The sequence below is a fragment of the Salvelinus sp. IW2-2015 genome, linkage group LG36, assembly GCF_002910315.2.
Source record: "Salvelinus sp. IW2-2015 linkage group LG36, ASM291031v2, whole genome shotgun sequence".
NCBI classification, from domain to species: domain Eukaryota; kingdom Metazoa; phylum Chordata; class Actinopteri; order Salmoniformes; family Salmonidae; genus Salvelinus; species Salvelinus sp. IW2-2015.
Window position 1 is genome coordinate 28,858,073 of NC_036875.1, and position 26,658 is coordinate 28,884,730.

General features: G+C 43.2%; 3 protein-coding genes and 1 non-coding gene across 6 annotated transcripts; 2 read left to right on the top strand and 2 right to left on the bottom strand.

Annotated features, from left to right (window-relative positions):
* Positions 1 to 54: 54 nt before the first annotated feature.
* LOC111959930 (CCR4-NOT transcription complex subunit 11) lies at positions 55 to 4,128 on the bottom strand. Of its 2 annotated transcripts, none has more exons than XM_023981784.2 (7): positions 3,340 to 4,128; positions 3,020 to 3,184; positions 2,642 to 2,794; positions 1,359 to 1,561; positions 1,035 to 1,237; positions 812 to 908; positions 55 to 562 (listed from the first exon to the last, which is right to left on the bottom strand). In XM_023981784.2, the coding sequence occupies exons 1-7, from the start codon at positions 3,656 to 3,658 to the stop codon at positions 365 to 367; spliced, it is 1,338 nt and encodes a 445-aa protein (XP_023837552.1). In that variant the 5' UTR covers positions 3,659 to 4,128; the 3' UTR covers positions 55 to 364. The 2 variants fall into 2 exon arrangements, with proteins under 2 accessions (XP_023837552.1, XP_023837551.1); XM_023981783.2 differs by having other exon boundaries at positions 1,347 to 1,561.
* Positions 4,129 to 4,268: 140 nt separating this feature from the next.
* Positions 4,269 to 8,371, top strand: LOC111959931 (large ribosomal subunit protein eL31). The gene is made up of 5 exons (XM_023981785.2): positions 4,269 to 4,408; positions 5,234 to 5,340; positions 6,858 to 6,983; positions 7,725 to 7,837; positions 8,149 to 8,371. Exons 2-5 carry the CDS (start codon positions 5,234 to 5,236, stop codon positions 8,178 to 8,180), a joined length of 378 nt encoding a protein of 125 aa, XP_023837553.1. The 5' UTR covers positions 4,269 to 4,408; the 3' UTR covers positions 8,181 to 8,371.
* On the top strand, positions 7,227 to 7,363 carry LOC111959981 (small nucleolar RNA SNORA5). The gene has a single exon (XR_002876748.1). It is a non-coding gene; the product is annotated as a small nucleolar RNA SNORA5 (small nucleolar RNA).
* A 1,138-nt stretch (positions 8,372 to 9,509) lies between the features above and the next one.
* Positions 9,510 to 25,318, bottom strand: LOC111959538 (TBC1 domain family member 8). 2 transcript variants are annotated; one of them, XM_023981170.2, is made up of 20 exons: positions 24,961 to 25,318; positions 22,503 to 22,613; positions 22,233 to 22,351; positions 21,772 to 22,000; positions 21,019 to 21,259; positions 19,890 to 20,097; positions 19,271 to 19,456; positions 18,914 to 19,066; positions 18,230 to 18,380; positions 15,914 to 16,128; positions 15,707 to 15,824; positions 14,721 to 15,006; positions 14,489 to 14,630; positions 14,286 to 14,384; positions 14,093 to 14,161; positions 13,711 to 13,957; positions 13,132 to 13,197; positions 12,922 to 13,008; positions 12,728 to 12,822; positions 9,510 to 11,139 (listed from the first exon to the last, which is right to left on the bottom strand). In XM_023981170.2, the coding sequence occupies exons 1-20, from the start codon at positions 25,085 to 25,087 to the stop codon at positions 10,681 to 10,683; spliced, it is 3,408 nt and encodes a 1,135-aa protein (XP_023836938.1). In that variant the 5' UTR covers positions 25,088 to 25,318; the 3' UTR covers positions 9,510 to 10,680. The 2 variants fall into 2 exon arrangements, with proteins under 2 accessions (XP_023836938.1, XP_023836937.1); XM_023981169.2 differs by having other exon boundaries at positions 12,728 to 12,846.
* Between the last annotated feature and the right edge of the window lie 1,340 nt (positions 25,319 to 26,658).

The following is a 26,658-nucleotide window of genomic DNA, read 5'->3' on the forward strand; positions in this document are numbered from 1 at the left end:
ATATTTGCATGTACAGTATGACTCACTGTAGAAAATATAAGCCAAAAACCCAGATGGTTCATCACATATCCATTTAATGAAACAAAACCGACAAGCTTCAATCTCTGAAGGGGAAAAAAAACACTGTTTCAAAATGAATTTTCAAAATATCTTTGTCCAGAAAAGAGAGGGAAGAACAGTAACTGAGTTCAAACCTGACTCCAGGTGGGTACTGATGAGATCGTGAGGATTGTCTGGCTGGTTATACAGCCTTGGTCAGTATCTCTTGTTTGGGGCGCTATTTAGCGGATAATGCCTCTGTGGGCTTACTCCCTTGGGGGTGTTATTTGGCAGGTCAGGCTAGTGCCACGTTCTCTATGTACTGTTATTTGGCCGGTTTCACCTCAGGGGGGGTTTCTCCTGTATCTAGGGTCTTGAGAAGGCGGAAGAGGCCAGCTGCCTCACGTATACGGCTGAATTCAATGCAGAAGGCCTGCACCTCGATGAACAGGTCCTGCACGTTGATGATCTTGTTCCGGATCAGAGACTGCAGGAACACACACACCAGGCGCACCAGGCGGTTCTGCCAATGGAAACAGAGAAGTTTTACACAGACACATTTGGAACACTGGCAAACACAGTGGAGCATTGACTAACATTAGTAGTGAACAGTCACCCTGAACGGGGACAACCCTCAAATGAACTTCCTGTTACAATTTTCTGAGAATGGAAGTGGCATGCATCCTCCTGTAAGACAAGCTTTTCAATGTGACTGACAGGTCAAACAGTAAGCTACAGGCTCCTGCCATGGCCCTTCCACAGTCCTCCTTACCTGCATGTACTTGTCTTTGATCTGTTCACATGTGGAGATACAGTTTGAGATGTACAGATGAATGAACTCTGGTGGGAGGTCCACAGCAGTTGTCAGCCTGTGCACACAAAGAATAACCTCATAAATAAACAGAAAAATAAACACATTTTAAAACTATACGTATATTGAAAACTGATTGTAGACAACTGAATTGTATAAATCAAATTCTATCCAAAGTCCCCACCTGTTGACCACCTCCATGGAGTGCAGGGACATGTCCATGTTGACCAGGACGGAGAAGTACTCAGTGATCTGGCTGGACTGCATTAGTTTGAGCAGCATCTCAATGGCCACCAGAGGGTTGTTCTCCACCAGGTCGGGCAGCTTGGCTGGGGTCAGACCGATGTGGTACACCAGTTTAGGATCCTTTTCCAGCTCACCCAGGAGCTGTAGGGAAAGAGGCAGCAATATTAAGAGAGACATTCAGGTTGAATTCACGAACGAAGGTTAAGGATATTTGAAATATATAAAATACAGTTTTGAGTAGACAGTGTACCTGTCTACTCACCTGTGACTGCTGCTGGGCAGACAGCGGGCTCTTGAATGCCTTGGCCATGATGCGTTTGATCTCCACACCCGTGCTGTTCTTTACACACATAGAGCGGTCCCACTGCACACTGTGGTCTGGCTCCGTGGGGTTCAGCCACGCCAGCTCATCTTCACACACGTGCAGCGGAGGGGGCGGCCGGATGAACTCCGGGCGGAAGTGACCTGGGGAGAGGGAGGGTCACAGGTAGCTGTTACAGAATGGGTATGTGTTTTGCCTTACGTGATACTTGGGATATCCTATATACACTCAGTGGCCAGTTTATTAGGTACAGCACCCAGTTCACAAAAATGGTTTGCTCCTACAGACAGTGAGTCACATGGCCATGGCTTGCTATATAAAGCAAGCAGACAGACAACGAGGCATTTAGTTACTGTTCGATTGAACATTAGAATGTGCAAAACGAGTTCCCTAAACGACGTTGAGAGTGGTATGATAGTCGGTGCCAGGCACGCTCGTTCCAGTATCTCAGAAACGTCCGGCCTCCTAGGCTTTTCACGCACGACAGTGTCTAGGGATTACAGAGAATAGTGCGACAAAAAAAAATGTGGCAGTCATGTGGTCGAAAACAGCTTGTTGATGAGAATAGCAAGAATCGTGCAAGCTAACAGGCGGGCCACAAACAGTCAAATAATGGCGCAGTACAACAGTGGTGTGAAGAATGGCATCTCGGAACGCACAACGCATCGGTCCTTTTCACGGATGGGCTATTGCAGCAGATGACCACACCGGGTTCTACTCCTATTAAGAATACTTTTTTACTCCTAAAAAGAAGAAGAAGAGGCTCCAGTGGGCACACGATCACCAACACTGGACAATTGAGGAGTGGAAAAACATTGCTTTGTCTGACGAATCCCAGTTCCTGTTGAGTCATGCTGACGGCAGAGTCAGGATTTGGCGTAAGCAGCATGAGTCCACGGCCCCATCCTGCCTGGTGTCAACGGTGCAGGCTGGTGGCAGTGGTGTAATGGTGTGGAGAATGTTTTCCTGGCACACGTTAGGTCTCTTGAAACCAATTGAGCAACATTTTTGTTTAACACTTTGTTGGTTACTACATGATTCTAAATGTGTTATTTCATAGTTTTGATGTTTTCACTATTATTCTACAATGTAGAAAATAGTAAAAATAAAGAAAAACCCTTACATGAGTAGGTGTGCCCAAACTTTTGACTGGTACTGTATGTCTTTCCATAAACATAACTGATAGACTCATAACATCGTGATTGATTAAATGCTCCACTTACTCTCCAGTGCAGGTCGAGGCCCAGTGACCAGGGACTCTGTGATCTGATTGGCCACTGAGCTGTCAAACCCAGAGTTGGAGGAATCTGGGTCTGGGTCGCTGAGGATGCTGGGGAAGCTGGCCTTACTCTGGGTGGGTAGCTCTGACTGGCGCTCTGCAGGGTCAAGAAGAGAGAGAGAGATAAGATAGTTGACATATTAAGTGTTAGAAATGCAGCATAATAAAGTGTAAAGAACTGTCTGTTGTACTACAGTAAGGATATGAGAGGTGTTATGTCTCAACACAGGCAAATAACTATTTTTGAGCTGCCTAAAATTCTTAAGGTTCTATAACCATCCTCAATACAACAAACATGAGTGCATACATTTTGGTACAGTACCTGCCAAGGCCAACTGCAGCCCACTAATGTCTATGGACTGTGGCATGTTCCCCATGTCCATGCATGACACTTGTCTGGGGGTCTTCTTGAAGAGTTCCCTTGGAGGTGCCAGCATCAGCTGGGAGAGGAAGAACTTCTCAGGCTGTGTTATGGGCGGCAAGAATCCTGTGGACAGTAAAATGATCAGTAAGTACTTGAAATGTCGATGTTCAGCATAGACCTGGGTTGAGACATTACTTAACTACCTGTGGATGAAAGAAACACACACTTTTAACAATACTTATCACTATGCACACTGATAGGAGTCTAGACACACTCACCTGACAGTTGTTTCTCTTGTTCCTCCCCAACTGGTGAGGGGTTCAGCAAGTGAGCAAAGACAGCAGCAAAGGGGTTGGCGGCAAGAGGCTCTGTGCGGTACATCTCCCAGAGAAGGTAGAGGGCGGTGAGGCGCTGGGCAGAGCTGGGCAGAAGATCTGGCTGTTGCAGCAGCATCACCAACACCGAACCCACTCGGAAATGTTCGGCCTTTGCGAAGTAATGATGAAACGCGGTTGACAGACTTTCGAACGTGTTGGTGCAAGCTTCCTCAGAGATGATTCCCAAGAGGTTGGACAGCTCCTTCGGGGCGAGTGTCATTTTTCCTATGTGTAGTGATGGCTACAGTAACAAGCTGCTAGCTTTTAGCTACGTGACTAAAATGATCAATCACTGCTTGCTATTAGTCTTTAATAATTACAGGTAAATAGCATTATTCAGTTCATACTATAAAACTGAAAAATAAGCTCGTTACATTTCCATTAACTCCACCGGAGTGCAGATGTGGACAGCTAGCTAACGTTAACAATTAACGTTAGTAAATGTTATTAGCTCTTGCTAGTTAGCTTGCTAGTTTGTCAGTAAAGACTAAAGTCATTATAAAACAAAATGATACATCTTAAAAATATCGACCTTGGTCAAAAAATGTACATAACAATCTTAATGATCTAAAAGCATTATTTTGCTTATTATCAAAGGTTAAATAAGAAGTAAATTAGCTAGCTTTTCTTAGCTGTCAAATTTTTCATCAGTTTCCACTTCGTTCACAACATTGGAGCGTAGAGTTTTGACCTTTGACACGTCCCCGGTAACAACGTGCATTCTGGGAGACATAGTACTGTAGATTATTCATGTTTTTCTGCTTGCGCTGGACCTTTCGTGGCTACAACAACACTTGTCTACAAATTACAGGGAAAGCATTTGTTTCAAATTGTGTGTCAATTAATTTTAGTTTGTAAACGCACTGCAACAAATTATGTATGTTATTATTAACGACGCGGATGTGCACCTATTATTCTCTTTAGTGCCCACAAGCCCTTGCAACTTCCTTTCCGACATTTCTCGGGCAGTGTGAGTATTGTTTTGGGAAATTTGTGTTAATTATCCAACTTCATCCTGGCCCTGCGCTTATGTAGTCCATCGTTTTCATCACATAATTACAATATGAGACACTGAACTCCTTAAACGATGTAATTGTGATGGGTTATGCCCAAAGGATCAATTGTAAATGTATATGGAAATGTGTAGCCACCAGTATGCTAACCAGTAGTCAGCTAAACGAAGCTATTCTGTCATAAATGTCTCGTTATAGAGCGCATTCCTGCTATGTTTAACGTTTTGTCTGAGGCCCACAATTTCTGGTTCACAGTTTTTTGTTGTCAATGTGCAATCACAGTGAAACCAGCTAATCAGATCAATATATGCCGGCATCATTAGTTAGCTGAAGTTGGCCATAGTGCCTGGCGTCATCAGACAAAATTGCCGTATCAACACTGTTTACCTGGCTCACTTGTTATCTGAGGCGGATTCTGTAGCAAAAGTTTTGCAACGAAAACCAGAGTTTCTATTGGACATTCAGGTAGGTTTGGTTCCTAGAATAAACGGTTTCCGTTTCAAAACGTTTTGAACGGAATCCAACTAATGAATACACCACAGGTAAACCCATGACATATATTTCATATAGTAACTTAATGTACCATTACACTTCACTTGTCACTGTTTACTTTCATGGCAAAGCATAACCAGTCAAGTAGCCACAAGCTCAGTCAGTGGCTTGGTAGAAATGCCACACTAGTGAGTCAAATAAACAGTGGACACTAAAGAAATGCATGTCTTCCGAGCTGAATGTAAGTGAGCTAAAGATTTATCAATGTTTTATGTTATGTATTTTCATAGATGGCGCCAAACAAGAAGGGAGGTGAAAAAAAGAAGGGGCGTTCTGCCATCAACGAGGTTGTGACCAGGGAGTACACAGTCAACATTCACAAGCGCATACATGGCGTGTGAGTACACTGTCTGGGGCCATGACACCACTCCGCTACTGTTGCGTTATGAAAGTGGGTTCTCTGCACTAGGTTTTCATAAAGTGCTGTATGTCTACTTCCGCTTGCAAGATGTCTTTGCTGCTGTGATTGCTGTTCTTTGCTGGATAGTCAATTTGCTGGGCTGTAGCACTAAACAAGTAGATTTAACAGTTGTTACTTTGCTCAAATGCAAGTAGGAAGTCTCTCCTTGACCAATTGAGATAAAGGTCTGAAAGGCACTTACCCATCAGGCATATCAGGAGTATTTTTTGGGGTTGCCCAAAGATTATGATCACAAAAATTTTAATTAACTTATTTGCGTGAATAAATGCCATATACGTTATTGCCCGCCTTTCACTTACACACAGTAGGAACCAGAAAGATCAGTTCTGGAATTATTTTATGTTGGTTGTCAGTAGAAAAAAGAATCGGTAGGCTCCGCTTGCCCGACTGCCATAAATGCCGTACATTTTCTGTCTTTCATTTTTTTTTTTTTTTAGGGTAGAATGAGAGATCAGTTTTAGGGTACTGGAATAATTTGCTGTTTGGTTTTCACAGAATTTTGTAATTAGATTTGTATCACCTGCCCAATGTGGCAACCTTCGAGCAGGCTCAACTAGCACAACTGCTCCGTTCACTTGCAGTAGGGAAACTCTTAATGTCAAGCCTTGCCTCAATGTAAAGTGCTAATGCATTTAGCATTGTTTTGATTTTGTACATGCTGTATGTTGGAAGTATGCTGATCCCTGTGGGAAAGAGGTGCCAAAGTTATTGGGCTTAGGCTGCTGAAAATGTTGTGGCTCTACTTTTCATTCGAGTTGTGGCTGGAGAAAAACAGCTTATGCTGTGTAGTTAATTGTTGGATGCTTGTTTTGGAACGCAATTATGGGCATAGTCATCAGTAGGGCTGCAATAATTTTTTCCATGGCAAAAATGAAAACACGAAGCAGAGCTAACTATTTGGTCCTTTAAAAACCTGCTGTATGTAGAATATTGTGTTCTATATCTTGGAATATAAATAAATGTGACTCTGGATGACAACATGATGTTTCCAACATTAGGGATTTTTCTAAATTAAATCTACTTTGTTTTGTTTCCTTGCCATGATACTAACGAGTATTGTGATACTGATATTGTACTGGCCCTAGTCATAAGAGTATGTTCAAACCAAAACGCATGTCCAACGCAGCAGTGTGGTGGGGTAAGGAGAACATTTTGGTAAAACCGCTATTCTATGCTTTGGTTGATGGATAGTATACTTCGTTGCAACATTTCTGATGGACAGACAGCGCAACACAAAGACCTTCCCACAACGCACTACCCCAATTGAGTTTGTCTGGTTTGAATGTACGCTAATGGCTTTCCTTGTTATGTTGCGTATATAAGTTGCCTTTGCTTGCTTTGACAAGTGATGCTTTGTATCAACCTCTTTTGATAATCCAGTGCGGTGTTTGGTGATGCAACTAACATTGCTTCTTGTTCCTGTGTCCCTTCAGCTCCTTTAAGAGGAGGGCACCTCGCGCTCTCAAGGAGATACGAAAGTTCGCCATGAAGGAGATGGGAACCCCTGACGTGCGTATCGACACTCGCCTGAACAAGGCTGTGTGGACCAAGGGGGTGAGGTAAACAAACCATTGTTTCTTACATCAGAGGCCACAAGCTTTTCTGTACCAGGGACCAGCTGGCTATGGACTTTCCTTGATGATCTGCTCAATTTTAAAACCAATACTTGATAACTGTCATCTAACACTCTGAGGGACCATGAGTTGCAGGTACAGTCTACTACAGGTTAATGCTGTGGCTGCAAGGAGTGTTGTGATGACATGCACTTAACTTGAATATGAACCAGACTATGCTGAAGTCTTTGCAGCCCTGTCAAATTCAGTGCTTCCTCTACATTGGACTGTACTGGCCAGAATGGCTGCCACAGTGAAACTGTAGTTCATGGGCCTCACATTCCTTTTCTATGGATGTTGGGGATACATTTGTGCTATAGACAGTTGATTTCAGTGATACACATTCTGTCCAATTTTAAGTCTAAGGGATAGTTGAGCATCAGGATCTCTGTGTCTCTCTCCCCCTCCATCTCTCAGCCAAATAAAAACCACTCTCCCTCCTATCTGCTTTATGCAGTATTGTCCCAATATCAAGTGGTAGAGGCTAGTTACACCAACAGCTGACCAGTCAGTGCTGGCTTCAGAGCAAACTGATATCCTGGTATTCTTGACGATGGGTGTAGAGTTGGTGCAAATAGTACAAGTTGATGCCTGTATAAATTGTTCTGCAATGCCATGCACTTAGATGCAATGCACTAAAACTAAACACAGTTTCTTCATGCCAACTGATAATTTCTGTTATTTCAGGAATGTCCCATACCGTATGCGTGTGCGCCTGTCAAGGAAACGCAATGAAGATGAGGACTCTCCCAATAAACTGTATACCCTCGTCACATACGTCCCTGTCACGACATACAAAGGTAAGCCCAAGACCTGCTTGACCATGTGCTGTGCTGACTAGTATCCAGAAGTGTACTCTGACATTCTGATGTTGGTGATCTGTTGTGTTTGAAATTAGCTATACTTTTATAACCGACAAGGTGCAAAATATCCCTTTGTGGGTGACACTGAAGAACAAGTTGTGGCAGTCTTATTTTCAGATCATCTGCATGCAAATGGGTATACAAAGTAGAGGATCTGTGAACTTTACTTCGGTCAGAGTGAGTTCTGTGCTGTTATTTTCCTAATTTGCCTGTTAAAGACTTGATTCTGATTTTTCTTTTCTCTACAGGTCTGCAGACAGTCAATGTGGATGAGAACTAATTATTCACTGGTGTTGAAATACATTTATAAGACTGCAGTCTTGGATTATATACAAGTTTATACAATCACTAATTGGGATTCTTGATGGAGCAATTTATGCTTACATAGTTTCAAGTTTTATTAGTTGTATGTACGGGATACACCGCGTCCAATGAAATTCTCACATGAAAATAAATTATTTCTAGAGCGTCTGTGTCTGGTAGTGTTTGGATATACACTGAACAAAAATATAGTTATAGTTACAGTTAATGTAAGGAAATCAGTCAACTGATATAAATCCATATATTCATAAGATTATGCATCTGTTGGCCCCAACGGTGTGGATCAGAAAACCAGTCKGTATCTGATATGACCACCATTTGCCTCATGCAGAGCGACACATCTCCTTCGCATAGAGTTGATCAGGCTGTTGATTGTGGCCTGTGGAATGTCCCACTCTTCAATGGCTGTGCGAAGTTGCTGGATATTTGCAGGACCTGGAACACACTGTCGATCCAGAGCATCCCAAACGTGCTCAATGGGTGGCATGTCTGGTGAGTATGCAGGCCATGGAGGAACTGGGAAATTTTCAGCTTCCAGGAATTGTGTACAGATCCTTTTGACATAGGGCTGTGCATTATCTTGCTGAAACATGAGGTGATGGCGGTGGATGAGTGGCATGACAATGGGCCTCAGGATCTCATCATGGTATCTCTGTATTCAAATTGCCATTGATAAAATGCAATTGTGCTCGTTGTCCATAGCTTATGCCTGTCCACACCATAACCCCACCGCCACCATGGGGCACTCCATTCACAACGTTGACATCAACAAACCGCTCGCCCACACGATGCCATACATGCTGTCTGTCCGGTACAGTTGAAACCGGGATTCATCTGTGACGAGCACTTCTCCAGTGTGCCAGTGGCCATCGAAGGTGAGCATTTGTCCACTGCAGTCGGTTACAATGACGAACTGCAGTCAGGTCAAAACCCTGGTGAGGACGAAGATGAGAATTTCCGAGACGGTTTCTGACAGTTTGTGTAGAAGTTCTTCGATTGTGCAAACCCACAGTTTCATCAGCTGTCCGTATGGCTGGACTCAAGACGGTCCCGCAGGTGAAGAAGCCGGATGTGGAGGTTCTGGGCTGGCACGGTTACACATGGTCTGCGGTTGTGAGGCCGGTTGGACATACTGCCAAATGCTCTAAAACAGAGGTGGCTTATGGTAGAGAAATTAACAAATTATCTGTCAATAGCTCTGGTGGACATTCCATTACACAATGGGCTTTTGAGGGTCTACAATCTCCTTAGTGAATCAATCTTTGAAAGACATAGAACAAGACATGGATGAGGCATATTGTTTTAATGATTTACAAACGAACCATGTTAGACTTTGTGCAGCAGACATGAAATTGATGTTACAGAATTGATCAAAGGTCCCATTTATAATGCACCTCAAGTGAACTTCAGTGCACTAAGAAATAAAATGTAAAAATCAAAGGTGCATCAGTGAACTGGACAGTCGGGTTCTGGAATAACCCAAAACTAAATGTCATTACTGATTCTATTGGCAAAATCAAGTTCTTTGTATAGAAAACCCATTTAACAAAATCTGAGGCACAGCGGTATCATTTGTGTAGTTGGTATCTCAACTGATTTTGAGAAGGTGTGTAGGACTTTGGTCTATAGTATAATACTGTTCACTAACACTTGAATTAAGAAATATGCTTGGTAGAATAACAGGCTCATAAACAGTTATAGAACACTTAAAATAGGAATTCTTAAAGAACAAAATACATTAATTAGATCAATACAGGACAAAATATATAAGTGTACATTTACAATGTTGCAAACAAAGGCATGATTCCAACGTTCCATTATTGTATGACAAACATTGCGCAGTAAATAAAGGCAAATATTTGGCAGGAAAATAACACTTGTATGCTCTACTTGAGGTTGGAAGATATGGTAAACAAGATCCTGCCTAGGCTGTATTACCAACCAGGCAGCCAATGTCAAATAAAATATTTGAATTTGTTCCCATTTCATAGACTGGATGAAGGAAAATGAAAACGTCTACAAATACTGAGAAATGTTAATATCCCTTTTCATGGTGTTTCATGTAGTGCATCATGTGTGGGACGTTCTCACAGTAGTATATATATATATATATATATATATGATTGACTGGTTGATACATGTAGTCTTCATTGATTATCATGCACGTCTCAGCCACCTCTGGTTTTGGTAAACCTGTTTTCAAACTGAGCGGTTGGTCCCAGAAGACGAGGCCACATTTCATCAGGATAGGAAGACCTACACATCTACAGTACTTCTCCCTCGTGCTTGACAGACCTACAACTCAATATAGGCACATGTGGACTCTTGGGACCCACTCATCCTTGTAGGACGGAGGACACAGACAATTTATTGCCGACAAATCTGCCTGGCATCTAGACAAGCAACTAGATTAGAAACCCAGTATTGGTTCACATGGTCATTCTCTTGGTCATGTTAAATCAGCTGGTTCCTTGCTGAAGCATAAGCAGACCGGCCCTTTCATGGTACTGTTTCACCTTTGCTACAGCCACCTTTGCTGACAGGTCCAGTGGTTTCTCAAAGAAGTTGACCAGCTGCTGTTCTGTGAGGAGCGAGGCCAGGATCTGAGCGTAGCTGACCGTCCACTCGCTCGAGCTCTCAGACCGCTCGGAACTCTTCCTGGTCCCCTCCTGCCTCTCTCCATCTCCTTCTTTGGTGCTGAAGACAGGGTGGTCTTCTTGACTCCCCTCCCTGTGATCCTCCTCTACCTCGTCTCCGGCCCGGCCCTCGCTGCTGACCTCTGACCGGCTGCGGTGGCCGACCTCACCGATCTGCAGCACCAGGCTGGTCACTGTAGCGATGGCCTGAAAGAGCTCGTTCTCATCTGGGTTGCCATGGAACATGCTGTAGAGGGTCTTACAGAACTGGATGAACTCCCTCTGTAGAAAACAATAAGTTTATTATACCTTTGTTGTGACTTAATGACTGTTTATTGGGTCCCTGATTGAATTCCTTCCTTATTGTACAGTGCATTCGGAAAGTATTCAGACCCTTTGACTTTTTCCACATTTTGTTAGTGTTATTCCAAATGTTTAATTTTTATAATCCTCATCAATCTACACACATACCCCATAATGAGGTTTAAACATTTTTGCAAATGTATTACAATTAAAATATCACATTTACATAAGTATTTAGACCCTTTACTCAGTACTTTGTTGAAGCACCGTTGGCAGCGATTACAGCCTCAAGTATTTTTGTGTATGACGCTACAAGCTTGGCACAGCTGTATTTGGGGAGTTTCTCCCATTCTTCTCTGCAGATCCTCTCAAGCTCTGTCAGGTTGGATGGGGAGCGTCGCTGCACATCTCTTTTCAGGTCTCTCCAGAGATGTCCGATCGGATTCAAGTCCGGGCTCTGGCTGGGCCAGTCAAGGACATACAGAGACTTGTCCCGAAGCCACTTCTGTATTGTCTTGGCTGTGTGCTTTGAGGCAACAGGACAACGACCCAGTCTGAGGTTCTGAGCACTCTGGAGCAGGTTTTCGTCAAGGATCTTTCTGTACTTTTCTCCATTCAGCTTTCCCTCGATCCTAACAAGTCTCCTGCTGCTGAAGAACATCCCCGGAGCATGGTGCCAGGTTTCCTCCAGACGTGGCGCTTGGCATTCAGGCCAAAGAGTTCAATCTTGGTTTCATCAGACCAGAGAATCTTGTTTCTTTCTCATGGTCTGAGAGTCCTTTAGGTGCCTTTTGCCAAACTCCAAGCGGGCTGTCATATGCCTTTTACTGAGGAGTGGCTTCTGTCTGGCCACTGCCATAAAGGCTTGATTGGTGGAGTGCTGCAGAGATGGTTATCCTTCTGGAAGGTTCTCCCATCTCCACAGAGGAACTCTGGATCTCTATCAGAATGACCATCGGGTTCTTGGTCACCTCCCTGACCAAGGCCCTTCTCCCCCGATTGCTCAGTTTGGCCAGGTGGCCAGCTCTAGGAAGAGTCTTGGTGGTTTCCAACTTCTTCCATTTAAGAATGATGGCCACTGTATTCTTGGGGACCTTCAATGCTGCAGAGAGGTTTTGGTACCCTTCCCCAGATATGTGCCTCGACACAATCTTGTCTCAGAGCTGTACGGACAATTCCTTCGACTTCATGACTTGGTTTTTGCTCTGACATGCACTGTCAACTGTGGGACCTTATATAGACAGGTGTGTGCCTTTCCAAATCATGTCCAATCAATTGAATTTACCACAGGTGGACTCCAATGAAGTTGTAGAATCATCAAGGATGATCAAGGGAAACACTATGCACCTGAGCTCAATTTCGAGTCTCATAGCACAGGTTCTGAATACTTATGTAAATAATGTATGTTTAAAAAGAAAAACTAAAATGTGCAAAAAATAACTTTTTATTTTGTCATAGATTGCTGAGGGGGAAAATATATTTCATCTATTTTAGAATAAAGCTGTAATGTACCAAAATGTGGAAAAAGTCAAGAGGTCTGAATCCTTTCCGAATGCGCTGTATGTACCTGGTTCATTAGAGGTAGCGGTTTCTCCACATTCTTCTCCTGAGCCAGGTCCTTCAACATCTGCTTCAACTGCTCCTGATAGTCTCTGATCTCCTCTTCAACATGAACACACACAGGAGCTACATCAACGTGATCATCTGAACAGGACAGAGCTAGAAACGTGAACCTGGAACACTTGACGCATGAATAGTTACCATTAGGCATCTCTATATGGAGTGGTCTGGTAGTGGACAGCAGAGGGCTCTTCAGTGGAGACGGGTCATCCTCACTCTCAGTCAGAGCTACAGGAGACAGTCGCATTACGATGAATGTTAATGGATCTCTAGTCAAAGCTAGTTGCATGTCCAGCTAAAGTACATGTCTTAAAGAGGAGTAAAACACCGTAGGAAGGCTATGTGACTCACCTGGAGGTATGTGCAAACGATACAGAAGTCTGATCTTCTCATTCAGTTCCTCACAGTATAGTGTGTCTGATGCCGAGAGAGACACAGAATTGTCACCATTACAATTGATTAACATCTCCAACAGCCAGTCATTGGCTTTGAATCACAATGTGTGTCAGTTAGTGTTTATACTGTGTCTAAATGATAGAGGACCACAGAGGGAGCCCTTCAGCTCTGTGAGTTTAAGAGGTGAATTTACATATTTTCTCTACTTCAGTCAATGTACTGTACACAGCAGTGGCAGCTCCTCCTAAAAGCCTTGGCTGCATACTGATTCCCATAAAACCCTGGTGGGCTGAATTCCAGATGCCCATGAAAGCATAATATGAAAGCACTCATATTACACACATTATCTCTTCAGGCATACACATACTCACTCTCCCTACCTCTTTTAAACACACACACCCTCTCTTACTCACACACACACAATATGTAAATGAGCTGTTAGCTAAATCTGGTGCAACGCAACCCTTCTCACTTCTGAGACTTGTGTTTTGTTGTACATTGTCCATGTTTCAAATAAACGTTTTAAAAAATTACCCAGCCACCCGGCAAACTTTCTGAAGGTGATGAGTAAGTCTCTGTCCTGGTCCAGCAGTGTGAAGGTCCGGTGGGCCACGGTGTCAGTGTGGAGGCCACACAGCCAGGGAACCAGTAGCACGTACAGGCTTTTGAACTGGGCCGGGTCCACTCTGTACTGCTCCACATAGGGCTGGCCTGGGTCATGGTGCTGGAGAGCCACAGTGGTGCTCCCATCACCCCAGTACAGGTTGATGAAGTGCTCTGTCTAAGAGAAACAGACACAGATGTGTTGTTGTACAGTTGGACTATAGGTGGAGGACGTTATGATCGTGCTCTGGCAATGCCTTTCTTAGTGGTCCTGGGAAGATAAATAAAGATGTATTGAATTGAACTGAAGTACCTTGAAGAGGTCGTAGACATCAGCCAGGTTTTCAGGGGAGAGAGAGACATCTGGGGTCACCACCCTGAGCTACACACAGAGAGATGGGAAGGGTCAAGCAGTTTGGAGAGGAAAAGTGTAAGATTTCAACCTTTGGTCATTGTTTATTTCATGCATGCGTGTGACTGTTTGAGATGTGATATGAAAGACCCACTGCGTTCTCCTTGGTGATGTCCTCGTGTGCTTGGAGAACCTGGATCCGGTGTCTGCATCGCAACCGCTCTATCTGTCTCACCGTCAGGTCTCCAAATTTCTAACAAAACAGGACAGGGACACACAACGAGAACAAACATCAGTGCAACATTTTTCACAACTACCCTCTGGTGGTGTGGAGTGAGTATTGCAGTGCTGTCTTACCTCATAGGAGTCAATGATGAGGTCAGTGATCAGGGTGTGTAGTTCTACAGTCGTACTGCCCTCCTCCTCCCCCCTCGGAGACGAGGGAGGGTGAGCGGCAGGTGGAGACGGATTCTCATCGTACTTCACGTGGTCCAGAAAGCTGCAGGCAGAGAAGTTTTGTGTGAGAATGTAGACTATGCTCAGATGTGAACTGTGTGTAGACATGCATGCATTCCTCCATATGCATTACCCAGTGAGGATCATGAGGGCCTGGCCGTCATCTGCACTAGCACACAGCGCCGCAGCGTTCGCATCCAGCACAGCTAGCCCTAGCTGGAAGATGGCTTTGATGCCGTGGAAGAAGAAGCAGTCTACCACACAGACGGCGCTGCGGAAGGGAAGCACACTGAGGAAGAGGGTGAGGAACCAGGACAGGGAGAGGGAAGAGAGGGGGGAGAGGCCGGGAATGTGCTCGGCCAGCTCGGGAAGACGCTCCTGGATCAGCTCTTCAAACACTGACTGGTCCACCTGAGCACCTYCAAACACAAGTGAAAATCTACATTAATATAGATAAACTCATGAACGTACACCTCTATAGAAGTACAGAACATCCTTTATCATCCCATAGAGGGAAATGAATGGTCTCGTGGATGTATGCTCTATACACGTGTATACTCATGATGTCTTGACTTCCACACATGCGTGTGAGAATGACATGTTCTCATTGTGCAATATCCCAGATAAGTGATCTTTTAAGACTTTATTTGAACCAGGAAGCCACATGGAGATGAAAAATCTATTTTCTAAGGAGAATAAGTAAACAACTGCAATTTCAAAGCAGAACAGGCCAGAAGAGGAAATGACTTTGAATGCATTTCATATGCGCCAGAAATAAATAGTGGCACAAAGCACAGGAAATTAGCTTGTGTTTACGCTTCACGCTGGCTAAAGAAAGCCTTGAGTTATTGTTGGCTCTGTTGCAGTCAGGGCAGAAAAACAGCCCTGACGGAGAAAAAAACTCACATTCAAATCATCTAAACACCAGACCGGCTACCAATAGACCTACTAATGTTTGATCTGCTATGGTTTTGATAGCTTTATTTTTAGTACTTCATCTAATGTACAGTACTAGCTATAATGTCAGTAAAAGTGGAAGTAGACGAACCATCGCTGTAGTAATAGCAATGTAGTAACAATAGTAGTGGTAAACCTATGCAGGTCAGTTTGACCTCTCACCTATGACTCTGCGGTTGAAATAGTCAGGCAGCATTCTCTCACACACAGCCACCAGCAGCCAGAAGGCCTCCTCCTCTTTAGTGTACAGCAGCAGCACAGATGCCAGGATATTCATTGACTAGGAAGAATGACAGGCAGTCAGTTATACTCTACCTGCACTGTATACACATTGTGACATAGGTTACTGTATGGTAGTGGATACCTTACCTGGCAGTAGCCAATCTTGGGGTTGCGGTGGGCATATGCGGTGAGGACGCGGCGTAGGGCAGCGATGCCCGTGACYTTCTGGAAGGCGGGGTGGTCGGGCAGCGAGCGGTGCAGATCTCTCTCGATCTCTTCCGTGGCCAGGCTGCTGTGCCCTATAGACTCCGTCACCAGCCCCGAGTAGTAGTCTGGGTGGGATGCCAACTCTGACGATGAGTCTGTGTTTCCAGGGGGAATGGTGTTGGTGTTACACAGCAACAGCATATAAGCACTTACATGTACATAAAGGCCTGGTTGGAAACATCCCCTAGGCCCTAACCCTTCTCTTTCGTTCCTACCCGTAAGTGTTTGCAGATCTGAAAGGAATGGATAAGTTACCTATCTGGTTCCTTCAGACCTGGAAACACCAAAAAGATAGGGGTTACTTTGGGACAAGGCTTGTTTGGAGCTCTTTACCCTTTGTTGACTGCCCCTGGAGGATGTGATGCATTTAGAACATTGATAGGGAGTAAACAGGTGACTGGGGATAGTTTGATATGGGGGCAAAGAAAACAGTCTGTTCAGGTCCATCACAGTGGAGTCGAGCCAGTCTGCTGCCAGTCTGTTTCTGGTGCAGTCTGTGCAGTGTGTTCACACAGGCCTAATTGCTTGTTTTCATTGGCGATGAGGTCACAAGCTATTTGTATGCCCACTAAATCCTGCTGATCTGGATTTCACTGCTTGCCTGGTTAAAGCCCCTCCCCAAACTCTAAGATAAAATGGCACATACCATAAATGCTAGGCATTGTACATAGGAACGGAACTGAAAGTAGGCAGTCGAGCAGAAGAGTACTCGCTCTCCCTCCTTTGAGGATATACAGATATCTACCCTAAAGATAACCCCACCCTTAAATAGAGTACCAGTCAAAAGTTTGGATACACCTACTCATTCAAGGGTTTTTCTTTATTTTTACTACTTTCTACATTGTAGAATAATAGTGAAGACATCAAAACTATGAAATAACACATATGGAATCATGTAGTAACCAAAAACAGTATTTAAAAAAAATCTAAATATATTTTATATTTGACATACTTCAAAGTAGCCACCCTTTGCCTTCATGACAACTTTGGACACTTTTCGCATTCTCCCAACCAGCTTCGTGAGATAGTCACCAGGATTGCATTTCAATTAACAGGTGTGTCCATCATTACTTTAAGATATGAAGGTCAGTCAATTTGGAAAATTTCAAGAACTTTGAAAGTTTCTTCAAGTGCAGTCGCAAAAACCATCAAGCGCCATGATGAAACTGGCTCTCATGAGGACCGCCACAGGAAAGGAAGACCCAGAGTTACCTCTGCTGCAAAAGTTCATTAGAGTTAACTACCTCAGAGTGCAGCCCAAATAAATGCTTCACATAGTTCAAGTAAGAGACAAATCTGAACATCAACTGTTCAGAGGAGACTGTGTGAATCAGGCCTTCATGGTTGAATTGCTGCAAGGAAACCACTACTAAAGGACTCCAATAAGAAGAAGTTAATTGTTTTGGCCAAGAAACACGAGCAATGGTCATTAGACCGGTTCCAACTGTCGTGTCTTTGTGAGACGCTGAGTAGGTGAATGGATGATCTCCGCATGTGTGGTTCCCACAGTGAAGCATGGAGGAGGAGGTGTGATGGTGTGGGGGTGCTTTGTTGGTGACACTGTCTGTGATTTACTTAAAGTTCAAGGCACACTTAACCAGCCTGGCTAACACAGCATTCTGCAGCGACACGCCATCCCATCTGGTTTGCGCTTAGTGGGACTATCATTTGTTTTTCAACAGGACAATGACCCAAAACACACCTCCAGGCTGTGTAAGGGCTATTTGACCAAGGAGAGTGATGAAGTGCTGCATCAGATGACCTGGCCTCCACAATCACTCGACCTTAACCCAATTGAGATGGTTTGGGATGAGTTGGACCGGAGAGTGAAGCAGCCAACAAGTGCTCAGCATATATGAGAACTCCTTCAAGACTGTTGGAAAAGCATTCCAGGTGAAGCTGGTTGAGAGAATGCCAAGAGTGTGCAAAGCTGTCATCAAGGCAAAGGGTGGCTACTTTGAAGAATCTCAAATATAAAATATATTTTGATTTGTTTAAAACTTTTTTGGTTACTACATGATTCCATATGTGTTATTTCATAGTTTTGATGTCTTCACTATAAATTCTACAATGTAGAAAATAGTACAAATAAAGAAAAACCCTTGAATGAGTAGGTGTGTCCAAACTTTTGACTGGTACTGTATATTTGACCTGTTGTTATAGCAACCAATGACCTCAGACTCCTCCACCGCTCACCAGAGAAGGTCATCCATAGCTCTCCCCGTAGCGACTCTGGTATTCCCATGGCAACCAGCTTCTGGATCTTCTCTGTGCGGAACATGTGGACACCTCGACCATACGCAGAGAAATGGTCATCCCACAGACGCTCTTTCACCTGCTCCATGGTCTACAGGACACACACACACAGGACACACACACCCTTGAGCAAACCAAGTATTGTAGTACTGTAAGCACATTCTCAGCAATAGCCTTGGGAGGTKAAGTTACCCAGTGTGCCAGTCAGGGGGAGAACAGGGATCAATACATGTTTAAATAATGAAAGAGGTGTAACAGAATCACAACCTCATCCCAGAACTACCACTATATCACATATACCATACCCTGGTTACCAGTCTGTTTCTAATAGGCTTGATGTTTAGTTGCCACTTTTGGTTAAAGCAACTCCTTTGTTGTTGTCATGCTAAACATTTAGAATTCTAATTCAGCCTAATAAATATTTAGCATGACAACAACAAAGGAGTTGCTTAAAACAGAAACAGGCAACCAATGTTAAATGTCAAGCCTAGACACATTGGCCAATGTGGCCCTCTTATCCCTGCAGCCACCATTATTATGGTATCTGCTATGTAAACATCATAATAAAGGAGGCTCCGGCCATATCAGGGTTATGGCRGACGGTGCACTAGTTTCCATACTCACAGCCGTGCTATTGTTGCAGTCAGGTTGAGAGTGGTGGTAGTATGCCATCAGAGCCTCTGTGTTCACTGTGTGACGTAGTGGTCTCTCCTCGATCTCCTCCCCATCACAGTACATGGTGTCATAGTAGAAGGTATAGTAGGGAGACGAGGACGTCTGGAGCACCCAAACACCAGAATTAGTCAAATATACACAATGAATGACTAACTTGTGTGTAAAAATACTAGCAGTAATCATATTTGTCCTTGCAGTGCAGTTGCATTCTGCTTCTTGGACTAGGCCTGTTGGGCATCACCATGAGATGTGATGTGTGTAATTGACAACAGGCATTTATGGGCTGGTAGTGTTGCTGTAGCATACCAGAGATTTCTTGCTGTGGAACATGGAGTGTTTCCACTGCAGGGCTCTGAGCCGTGACATCAGACTGTCCACCAGGCTGTCTCTGTCCTGCAGCTCGATCAGCTGGAAGGCCTTCTTACTCCTCACACTGACGATCACTGGGTTGGGCAGCAGGCTGGTGCTCTCAGCCTTCTCTATGGAGATCACCTGGCAGCACAGGAAGAGACAGAGGTAAAAGGTCAAGAGCCAAGCAAATGTTGGTAGTATGCTTCTACACCTGCATTGCTTGCTGTTTGGGGTTTTAGGCTGGGTTTCTGTACAGCACTTTGATATATCAGCTGATGTACGAAGGGCTATATAAATAAATTTGATTTAGTATGGTACAGTAAGGAAAAATATGATATGGTAAAATGGTATTAACACAGTAATAAACTTTGAATAACTTGTTTATGTATGCAAGAGCCATACATCTCTATACACGATTCTGGTGTATAGCAACTAATGTAGTTAACCATGGTAAAGCTTAAGGCTAAAGGTGTAAGCTCTAACACTTCCAACAACACTTATACACTGTAAACAGTGGTAAGCCAGCATTAAAGTTTAACCAGCAGAGTCAACTGCAGTATGATACGATGGATACCTCTGAAAGGGGGATGAGCAGGCTGCAGTGGCCCTCCTCTCGACTGGCGAAGCATAGGTAGCTGTCGGTGGTGTAGAGCGTTCCGGCTGTGTGGCAGCGGGCATGGGGCGTCCACACTGAACACAGAGCCACCTCCTGGAGACACTCGGCCCGCGGTAGCCGGAAAAGAGCCAGGACGTACGCCCTCAATGCCTGCTCCTCCAGAACCCTGAGGGGAAAGTGTGACAGTCATAGAAAGTTACTTAGCTGACAGGGGGACGAGTTAGACTGACACAGACAGAGATCTGTTCTGTAGAAAATGAGTGACAGTTAGGAATTCTCCTCCAGGATAGAGAGAGAGTAAAAGACGGACTGAGTGTGAATCCTCATGGCCTCGTTACCTTTAGTGACTCAGACATTTCTGACTGACAGCTATGATAAGGAAAACTTATAAAGAATCCAGATACACTCAGATACAGGCAGACTATTTTGGTCACTGTAATTTAGGTCAGATCATTTTTCACTTCCTGTTATGGTGATGAGGAATTTACACTATGCTGAATGATGGAGGAGGGACAAAAATATCACCCACTTGGCAAGAGTTGCATGTGAGGAAGTTACCAAATAAATAATACAACTAAACAGTCTGTTACATCCATAGAGATATATAACTGAATGCTTTAGCTCAGCTCTAAAGTACAATTTTACCACTGAAAACTGTCATTTTACACACAAAACCTGAAATTTAAAATGTTATGGTGAATGTACTACAGGTGGAACTAAAACACACACATTCAGTCACATGATGCAAGGTTATGGAGAGGATGGTCGGAAACTAGAGGGAAGTAAATTAGTCAAGATATCAGGGATTTTCAGGAAGTGCTTGATGAGGTTCCTTTTGACCAAAGCAGATAACAATGAGACAAACTTATTAAACTACTGTTTATCAAACTATTTAATCAGGAAAGCAACCGATCAATCAGATTGCTGACACCATTCCAATCCTCTCAGAACTGTGAGGCAAGTCAACAAAGAACAGATAATATGAATCTGAACAAACCAAATGACACACCCACAAAAAATCCCCTGCCCTCCTTTACACTACAATACGCTACAACTTCATCTAACTTATTCTGCGTTGCCCCCTGACCTCTTGGTGATGTTGGAGGACTGCTGGAGGACTTGTTCCAGTTCCAGACCTCCACTGTCCAGCAGGCGTCGCAGTGCGATGTCAGCCAGCTGACCCATGACCCCGAACGCCTCGTCCGGGCTCAGGAACATAGAGAAGTCCCGCTGGCGCCGCCGCGTTGTCACACGCACCATGTCCGTCATAAGGCCAGTGGAGACCCGCTCCAGCCTCGTCACCTCCACCCACGGGATCACAAACTTCACTGAGGGAGAGAGAAGTGGTCAAAGGTCAGGGGTTAGGTTTAGAAGACACTGAACACTGAAGAGATTTCAATGGTTAAAGAGATTGAACAGGATCTTCAGCACTTAAAAATTTGTAAGATATTGTACAAGTTGGAATTCTGTAACAGATAATACCCTTTTTTTTTTGTAGGACGTTACATATCATATGAAATGGATGACATTGTACACAATTATGCAACATTTTTAGGGACACGTTTTTTCTCGAGGGCTACTTTCAAAACTACTGGCTGAAGTTATACAAAACCTCTGCAGCATCACTTTAACTGAAAAGGCACAATGTTTACTGTGGAAAGTATGTCACAGTTCACAAGACATATAAAGGGCTTGTCATCTTTARAACTGGAAAACAGAGGATAGAGTTTCTAATTAACAGACACAACCAGTTCAGACTAGTTCACAACCAGTTCACAACCAGTAAGACTGGGGGCTATTCTGTGTGCTAATTAAAGGGGGAGAATTTAAGGGGATGGACCTTCCTTTCCCAGCAGGAAGGAGTAGAAGGCCATGTGGTTGATGCTGAGGTAGAGCCAGCCATGCCGGGGGACACGCCCCTTCCAGCAGCAGCAGGAGTAGGTGGTGACCAGCTTCTCTGAGGAGGGCAGGCCGAAACGCAGCTCAAACTTCAGCAGTACCTCCCGGAACTTCTCTGGGTCCTCCTCTTGAGCCGCCTGCTTCCCCCTCACCTCCTCTGCTATCAGACCCTGGGGGAGAAAGATAAATGAATGGGCAATGAGAGAAAGAAAAAGAGGAAGAGAAACAAAAATGCAAAACAGGGTTTGAGCGCAAGATACACAGAAATAGAAAAGAAAGTCAAGAAGAGACAACATTTGAGAGTCAGATTAAGTTGAACACAGTGGTTTTTGATAGTAGGCCTACATAGTATTTACAGAGTATCACAGGTCTATAGTTAATCTTATTCTAATAGTACAGTACCTTGACTTTCCCTTTGACGAAGCTGGCGACATCCTCCTTGTTCTCAAACACTGAGAGAGAGTGGAGTAGGTTCTGGACCAGCCAGTCCCAATGCCTGTTCATGTCCTCGACAGCAGCACCTGTATAACAACAGACACACACGCACACACACACACAGAGAAATAGATACACAGAGAGAGAGCCAGAGAAAGAGAGTAGAAGCAGGGACCTACCGACCGACAAATATGAGAATCGGCGAGAGGAAAAGGAGAGACATTTCTCAGAGCTTACCACAAGCTATAGTCCAGCTGACCTGTGACCCAGGCACCTGTAGCAGGATACGGAATGGTGTGACCCGGGCGTTGGAGTCCAGGACTGTGTCCAGAGCTCCCACCAGAAGACCTGGACAGACCAAAGCAGTCAGACACAGAAAGAGACCAGAAATTACTGAGAAATACCATCTGACAACACACACATATCAATGAGCTCATTGACACATGGGAGAGAGGCAACATTATACCAACCCATATGAACGGTTATATCATATATTTTCATATGGTAAGACAATTGTACTAAGCTCATAAGGCATTTTCTACAATAATCAATTGTTATCATTAGTTGAACAGCAGGAAGTTTTACAGATTGTGCCTTTAAGCAGATGGGGCACAACGGCACCTATTACACATAACGCCAGAAAGCTAAAGGCATTATCATGTGTATAACAGACTCAGATATTCCAGTGAGCACTGGATTCCAGCCTTGAGGCATTACAAAATAGATTGGACATAAACTGGTACCACTAATGGTCACTAACAGTCTCATAATGGCCACATTATGTGAGAACATAACATAGAACATAAAAGCTATTAAGAGGTTCAACATAAGTATTGTTCTTCTCTGTTTGTCACTACATTGGTCCACTAGAATCATAGGGTAACAGTATTAGAATCGAGACCCCCTCCCTCTCCACAAATCCTCCACATCTGAAGCCCCAAAGCCATGGCATAAAAACTACAAACTTAAGAGAGTCCCTAACATCCCAAACTCATTTGTATTTATTAGGTGTTGAGACCCCACCAGTCATCACCTTAAAGGAACCAGATACACTCTCTAATATCCTGAGGTACCATAACAGAACCTAGACTCATCATCATAGTATCTCTTTAACTCCACCGCTAATCAGGATCATGATTTTCCAGAGGCCAAAGCCACCAAACACTAGTCCCTCTTGTCTAGTTTTAATTCTGTCTTTCCTTTGCTAAGCACAGCCATTTTCAACAGAATGGAGCACTTAAGGAGAGCTGGGAAAAACAGTCCCATCAAAGTGCAGCTAACAGTCAGCTGCAGCACATGGCCTCAACTATAATAAAACATTAAGTTTGCAAGAACAGTCTGTTAATGATTTGGCAAATCAAATATGTAATAAGCACACAGCAGGCAAGACAAGGCATTAGGCTTATTACTTTCATTAGGCTACAGTCTGGTCGCTGTGAGATCACTATCTAGTGTTTGGCATTCCCACCCCCACCCAACCGCTCCGCCACAAAAGAGGAGAGGGATGGAAGACAAACTGAACACCAGACAAATAACTCTCTCCTGGAGCACTGCCCATCCCAGACCACACCACAACTATTAAGCTCTGCCTGTCTGCCGCTCTGAACCATTGTACCCTGGCAACACAAACCTATTTGTCACCTAACCGCTTACTTCACAGTGCTTACATTGGAAAATGTAAGCACTGTAAATCATGTATTTTGTTCGGCTTATATTGTTCACTGAGTTTGTAAGGCTGTGGACAATGGACATGTACAGTGTGCTCAGAGGTCGGGAGAAAGGAAACCTTAAATGTCCCTCACAGGAAAGTGTTCTTTGTGAAATAGGAAGCAGAAGTTATCTTAGCTAGTGACAGAGTACTAGACGTTGCAGATATTTCAGTGTTGCTCAATACCCTTTTTATGTTTTATCTTAATCAAATCATGGATACATTTTTTCCCAATTGATATTGTACTTGTTCTTCTCTTCCCATAACAAAACTAGGGTGTGGTTTTGTAAGAGCCAAAAACTAGGGCTTCTTCTGACCTTTCAACCCACAGATTTACTTTGGAAACCATGGCAACAAACAAATACTCTAAACTCTTGCCAGGAAATGTTATGTTGTTTTTATGAGATGATACTCCCTATCCTCTCCTGTGCCTGATGTATACAGTTATATCTTAAAGTGAAAATCCCAATGAAGATTACACAAAAACAAGACCAGGTGACACCTTATCATGGTCCATCATCAGACAAAAACTGTATGGAATTGTAAAGAATCTATGAAGACCTGAAAGAAAATACACAGTCCAAAAAACAAGTGATATGTTAACAAGTTGCCTGTTATTGCTCCAAGGCTTCATGTCACATATTATTTTAAGTTGCAAAGAAAACATTGTTTTGATAATCCCAAATATGGGGAAAACACGTGTTTCCAAGCTTTGTAAAAAACGGATCCTACACTGTAGCCAAGGCTATGGCAATGCAATTCAACCAAGAATTGTCTTTCGAGATTATGCTCCCAGCAAAACAATGTTGCAAATAGCTGCGATTCAACCAATATTTTTTGGGTTGAATCGCAGCTATTTGCAACATTGTTTATAAATGAGTTGTTACTAAGTGTTGGACTGGTGTGTCCAAGTGGTAATATAGGCTACTAAAGCTGCTGAAATCATACGAAAMACAGTGAGATGAATGGGAGTAGCTGGCGTATTACCTGTAAATTTTCCCCCTGAATCCCCATGTCCTCTTCTGCGCTGCAAAATGAAGAAATCGTTAGATCTTTCGGTAACCCAAAGCTTCAGCGCGTTTTTCAGCAAAACTTCCTCTGGAGTCAACCACATTCTTTCAAAGGAAGAGATTGAAAAAAAGAATGGAACGAAAACAAAATAACGCAGATTGTCGTTGATGTTGATAGCATGCACACTTCTTCATTAGTTCCAAGCGCATTAGAAAAATAAAAGATTTTCAGAATCATCCGTAACTGATCTCAAGCGCTGCCCGAGAACGCAAGCGTCTTCTGTTGATATTTTCTCTCACCCACCCGATCGCAACTATACAAGTACTCCTCACAGTGAGAGTCTCATTTCCGCATTCAACCTTTCCTTCCCATATTTCCGGCGAAAGCGAGGAAGTTTAATTTCACTGGCCCTTTGTGATTGGTTATTATGTCTAGTATTAATTGAAACAGTTTATCATACAAAACTCAATCTGGGAATAGAATTGGATTGTAAAAACATTGTTTGTTTGTCCATAGTAAATGGGTTTAGTCATGTGCCATATGCTGTCTAGTGTGCACAAATAAATCAGAAGATGAATGTTGACGACATCTATTGTATCAATTCTGCATTATGCTTACAATGACTTATTATCATTACTACTATGCATGTCAGTTAGATGACCTAGTAACCTACTGTCAAAAACTGAACCTCCCTCATATTAAATTGAATAATGTGTGTAAATACAGATTTTTGATTTTTAGATGCATTCTCTTTGTCTTATAGTTTACAATTTAATAGTTTTTGATCATACCATATATTAATTTAGTGACAAATCAATGCAATGTCAGTGAAGTACCCATATAGTCTATAACAATTTACAGAATGTTCTATATGGAAGTAGCAATATAGCTTTAGCCTTCTTCTGTGGTAAAATAGTGGTTGCAACATGCATGCAGTGCATAATCAACAAAGAGAATTTCTATGATTTATGTTTTAAACTATGGTGAGAATTAACACACGTCAGTAATGCTCAGAGTTGTCAAAGGACCCTATTATAAGATACTCTACCTACTCATCACAATAAAGAAACATTGTTTTTTAGAGCAACCATATAATTGATCCATCACAAGTGAAATTCATAAATTCATAGCCTATACTCATCATAACTACATTGAAAAAAATTATGTAAATTTGTTTTATAATAACTATATATACAGTATATCACAAAAGTGAGTACACCCCTCACATTTTTGTAAATATTTGAGTATATCTTTTCATGTGACAACACTGAATAAATGACACTTTGCTACAATATAAAGTAGTGAGTGTACAGCTTGTATAACAGTGTAAATTTGCTGTCCCCTCAAAATAACTCAACACACAGCCATTAATGTCTAAACCGCTGGCAACAAAAGTGAGTACACCCCTAAGTGAAAATGTCCAAATTGGGCCCAATTTGCCATTTTCCCTCCCCGGTGTCATGTGACTCGTTAGTGTTACAAGATCTCAGGTGTGAATGGGGAGCAGGTGTGTTAAATTTGGTGTCATCGCTCAAACGCATTAAGAGTTGTGTTGTGTTGTGACAAAGTAGAGGTAGTATACAGAAGACAGCCCTATTTGGTAAAATACCAAGTCCATATTATGGCAAGAACAGCTCAAATAAGCAAGGAAAAATGACAGTCCATCATTACTTT

Coding starts and splice junctions, on each gene's coding strand:
- LOC111959930 (XM_023981783.2), bottom strand. CDS start 3,658: ATGACACTCGCCCCGAAGGAGCTGTCCAACCTCTTGGGAATCATCTCT. Junction 1,238..1,346: donor AGTCACAGGTGAGTAGACAG/GTACACTGTCTA, acceptor CTTTCCCTACAG/CTCCTGGGTGAGCTGGAAAA. Junction 563..811: donor TCAAAGACAAGTACATGCAG/GTAAGGAGGACT, acceptor TTCCATTGGCAG/AACCGCCTGGTGCGCCTGGT.
- LOC111959931 (XM_023981785.2), top strand. CDS start 5,234: ATGGCGCCAAACAAGAAGGGAGGTGAAAAAAAGAAGGGGCGTTCTGCC. Junction 5,341..6,857: donor CACAAGCGCATACATGGCGT/GTGAGTACACTG, acceptor GTGTCCCTTCAG/CTCCTTTAAGAGGAGGGCAC. Junction 6,984..7,724: donor GTGTGGACCAAGGGGGTGAG/GTAAACAAACCA, acceptor CTGTTATTTCAG/GAATGTCCCATACCGTATGC.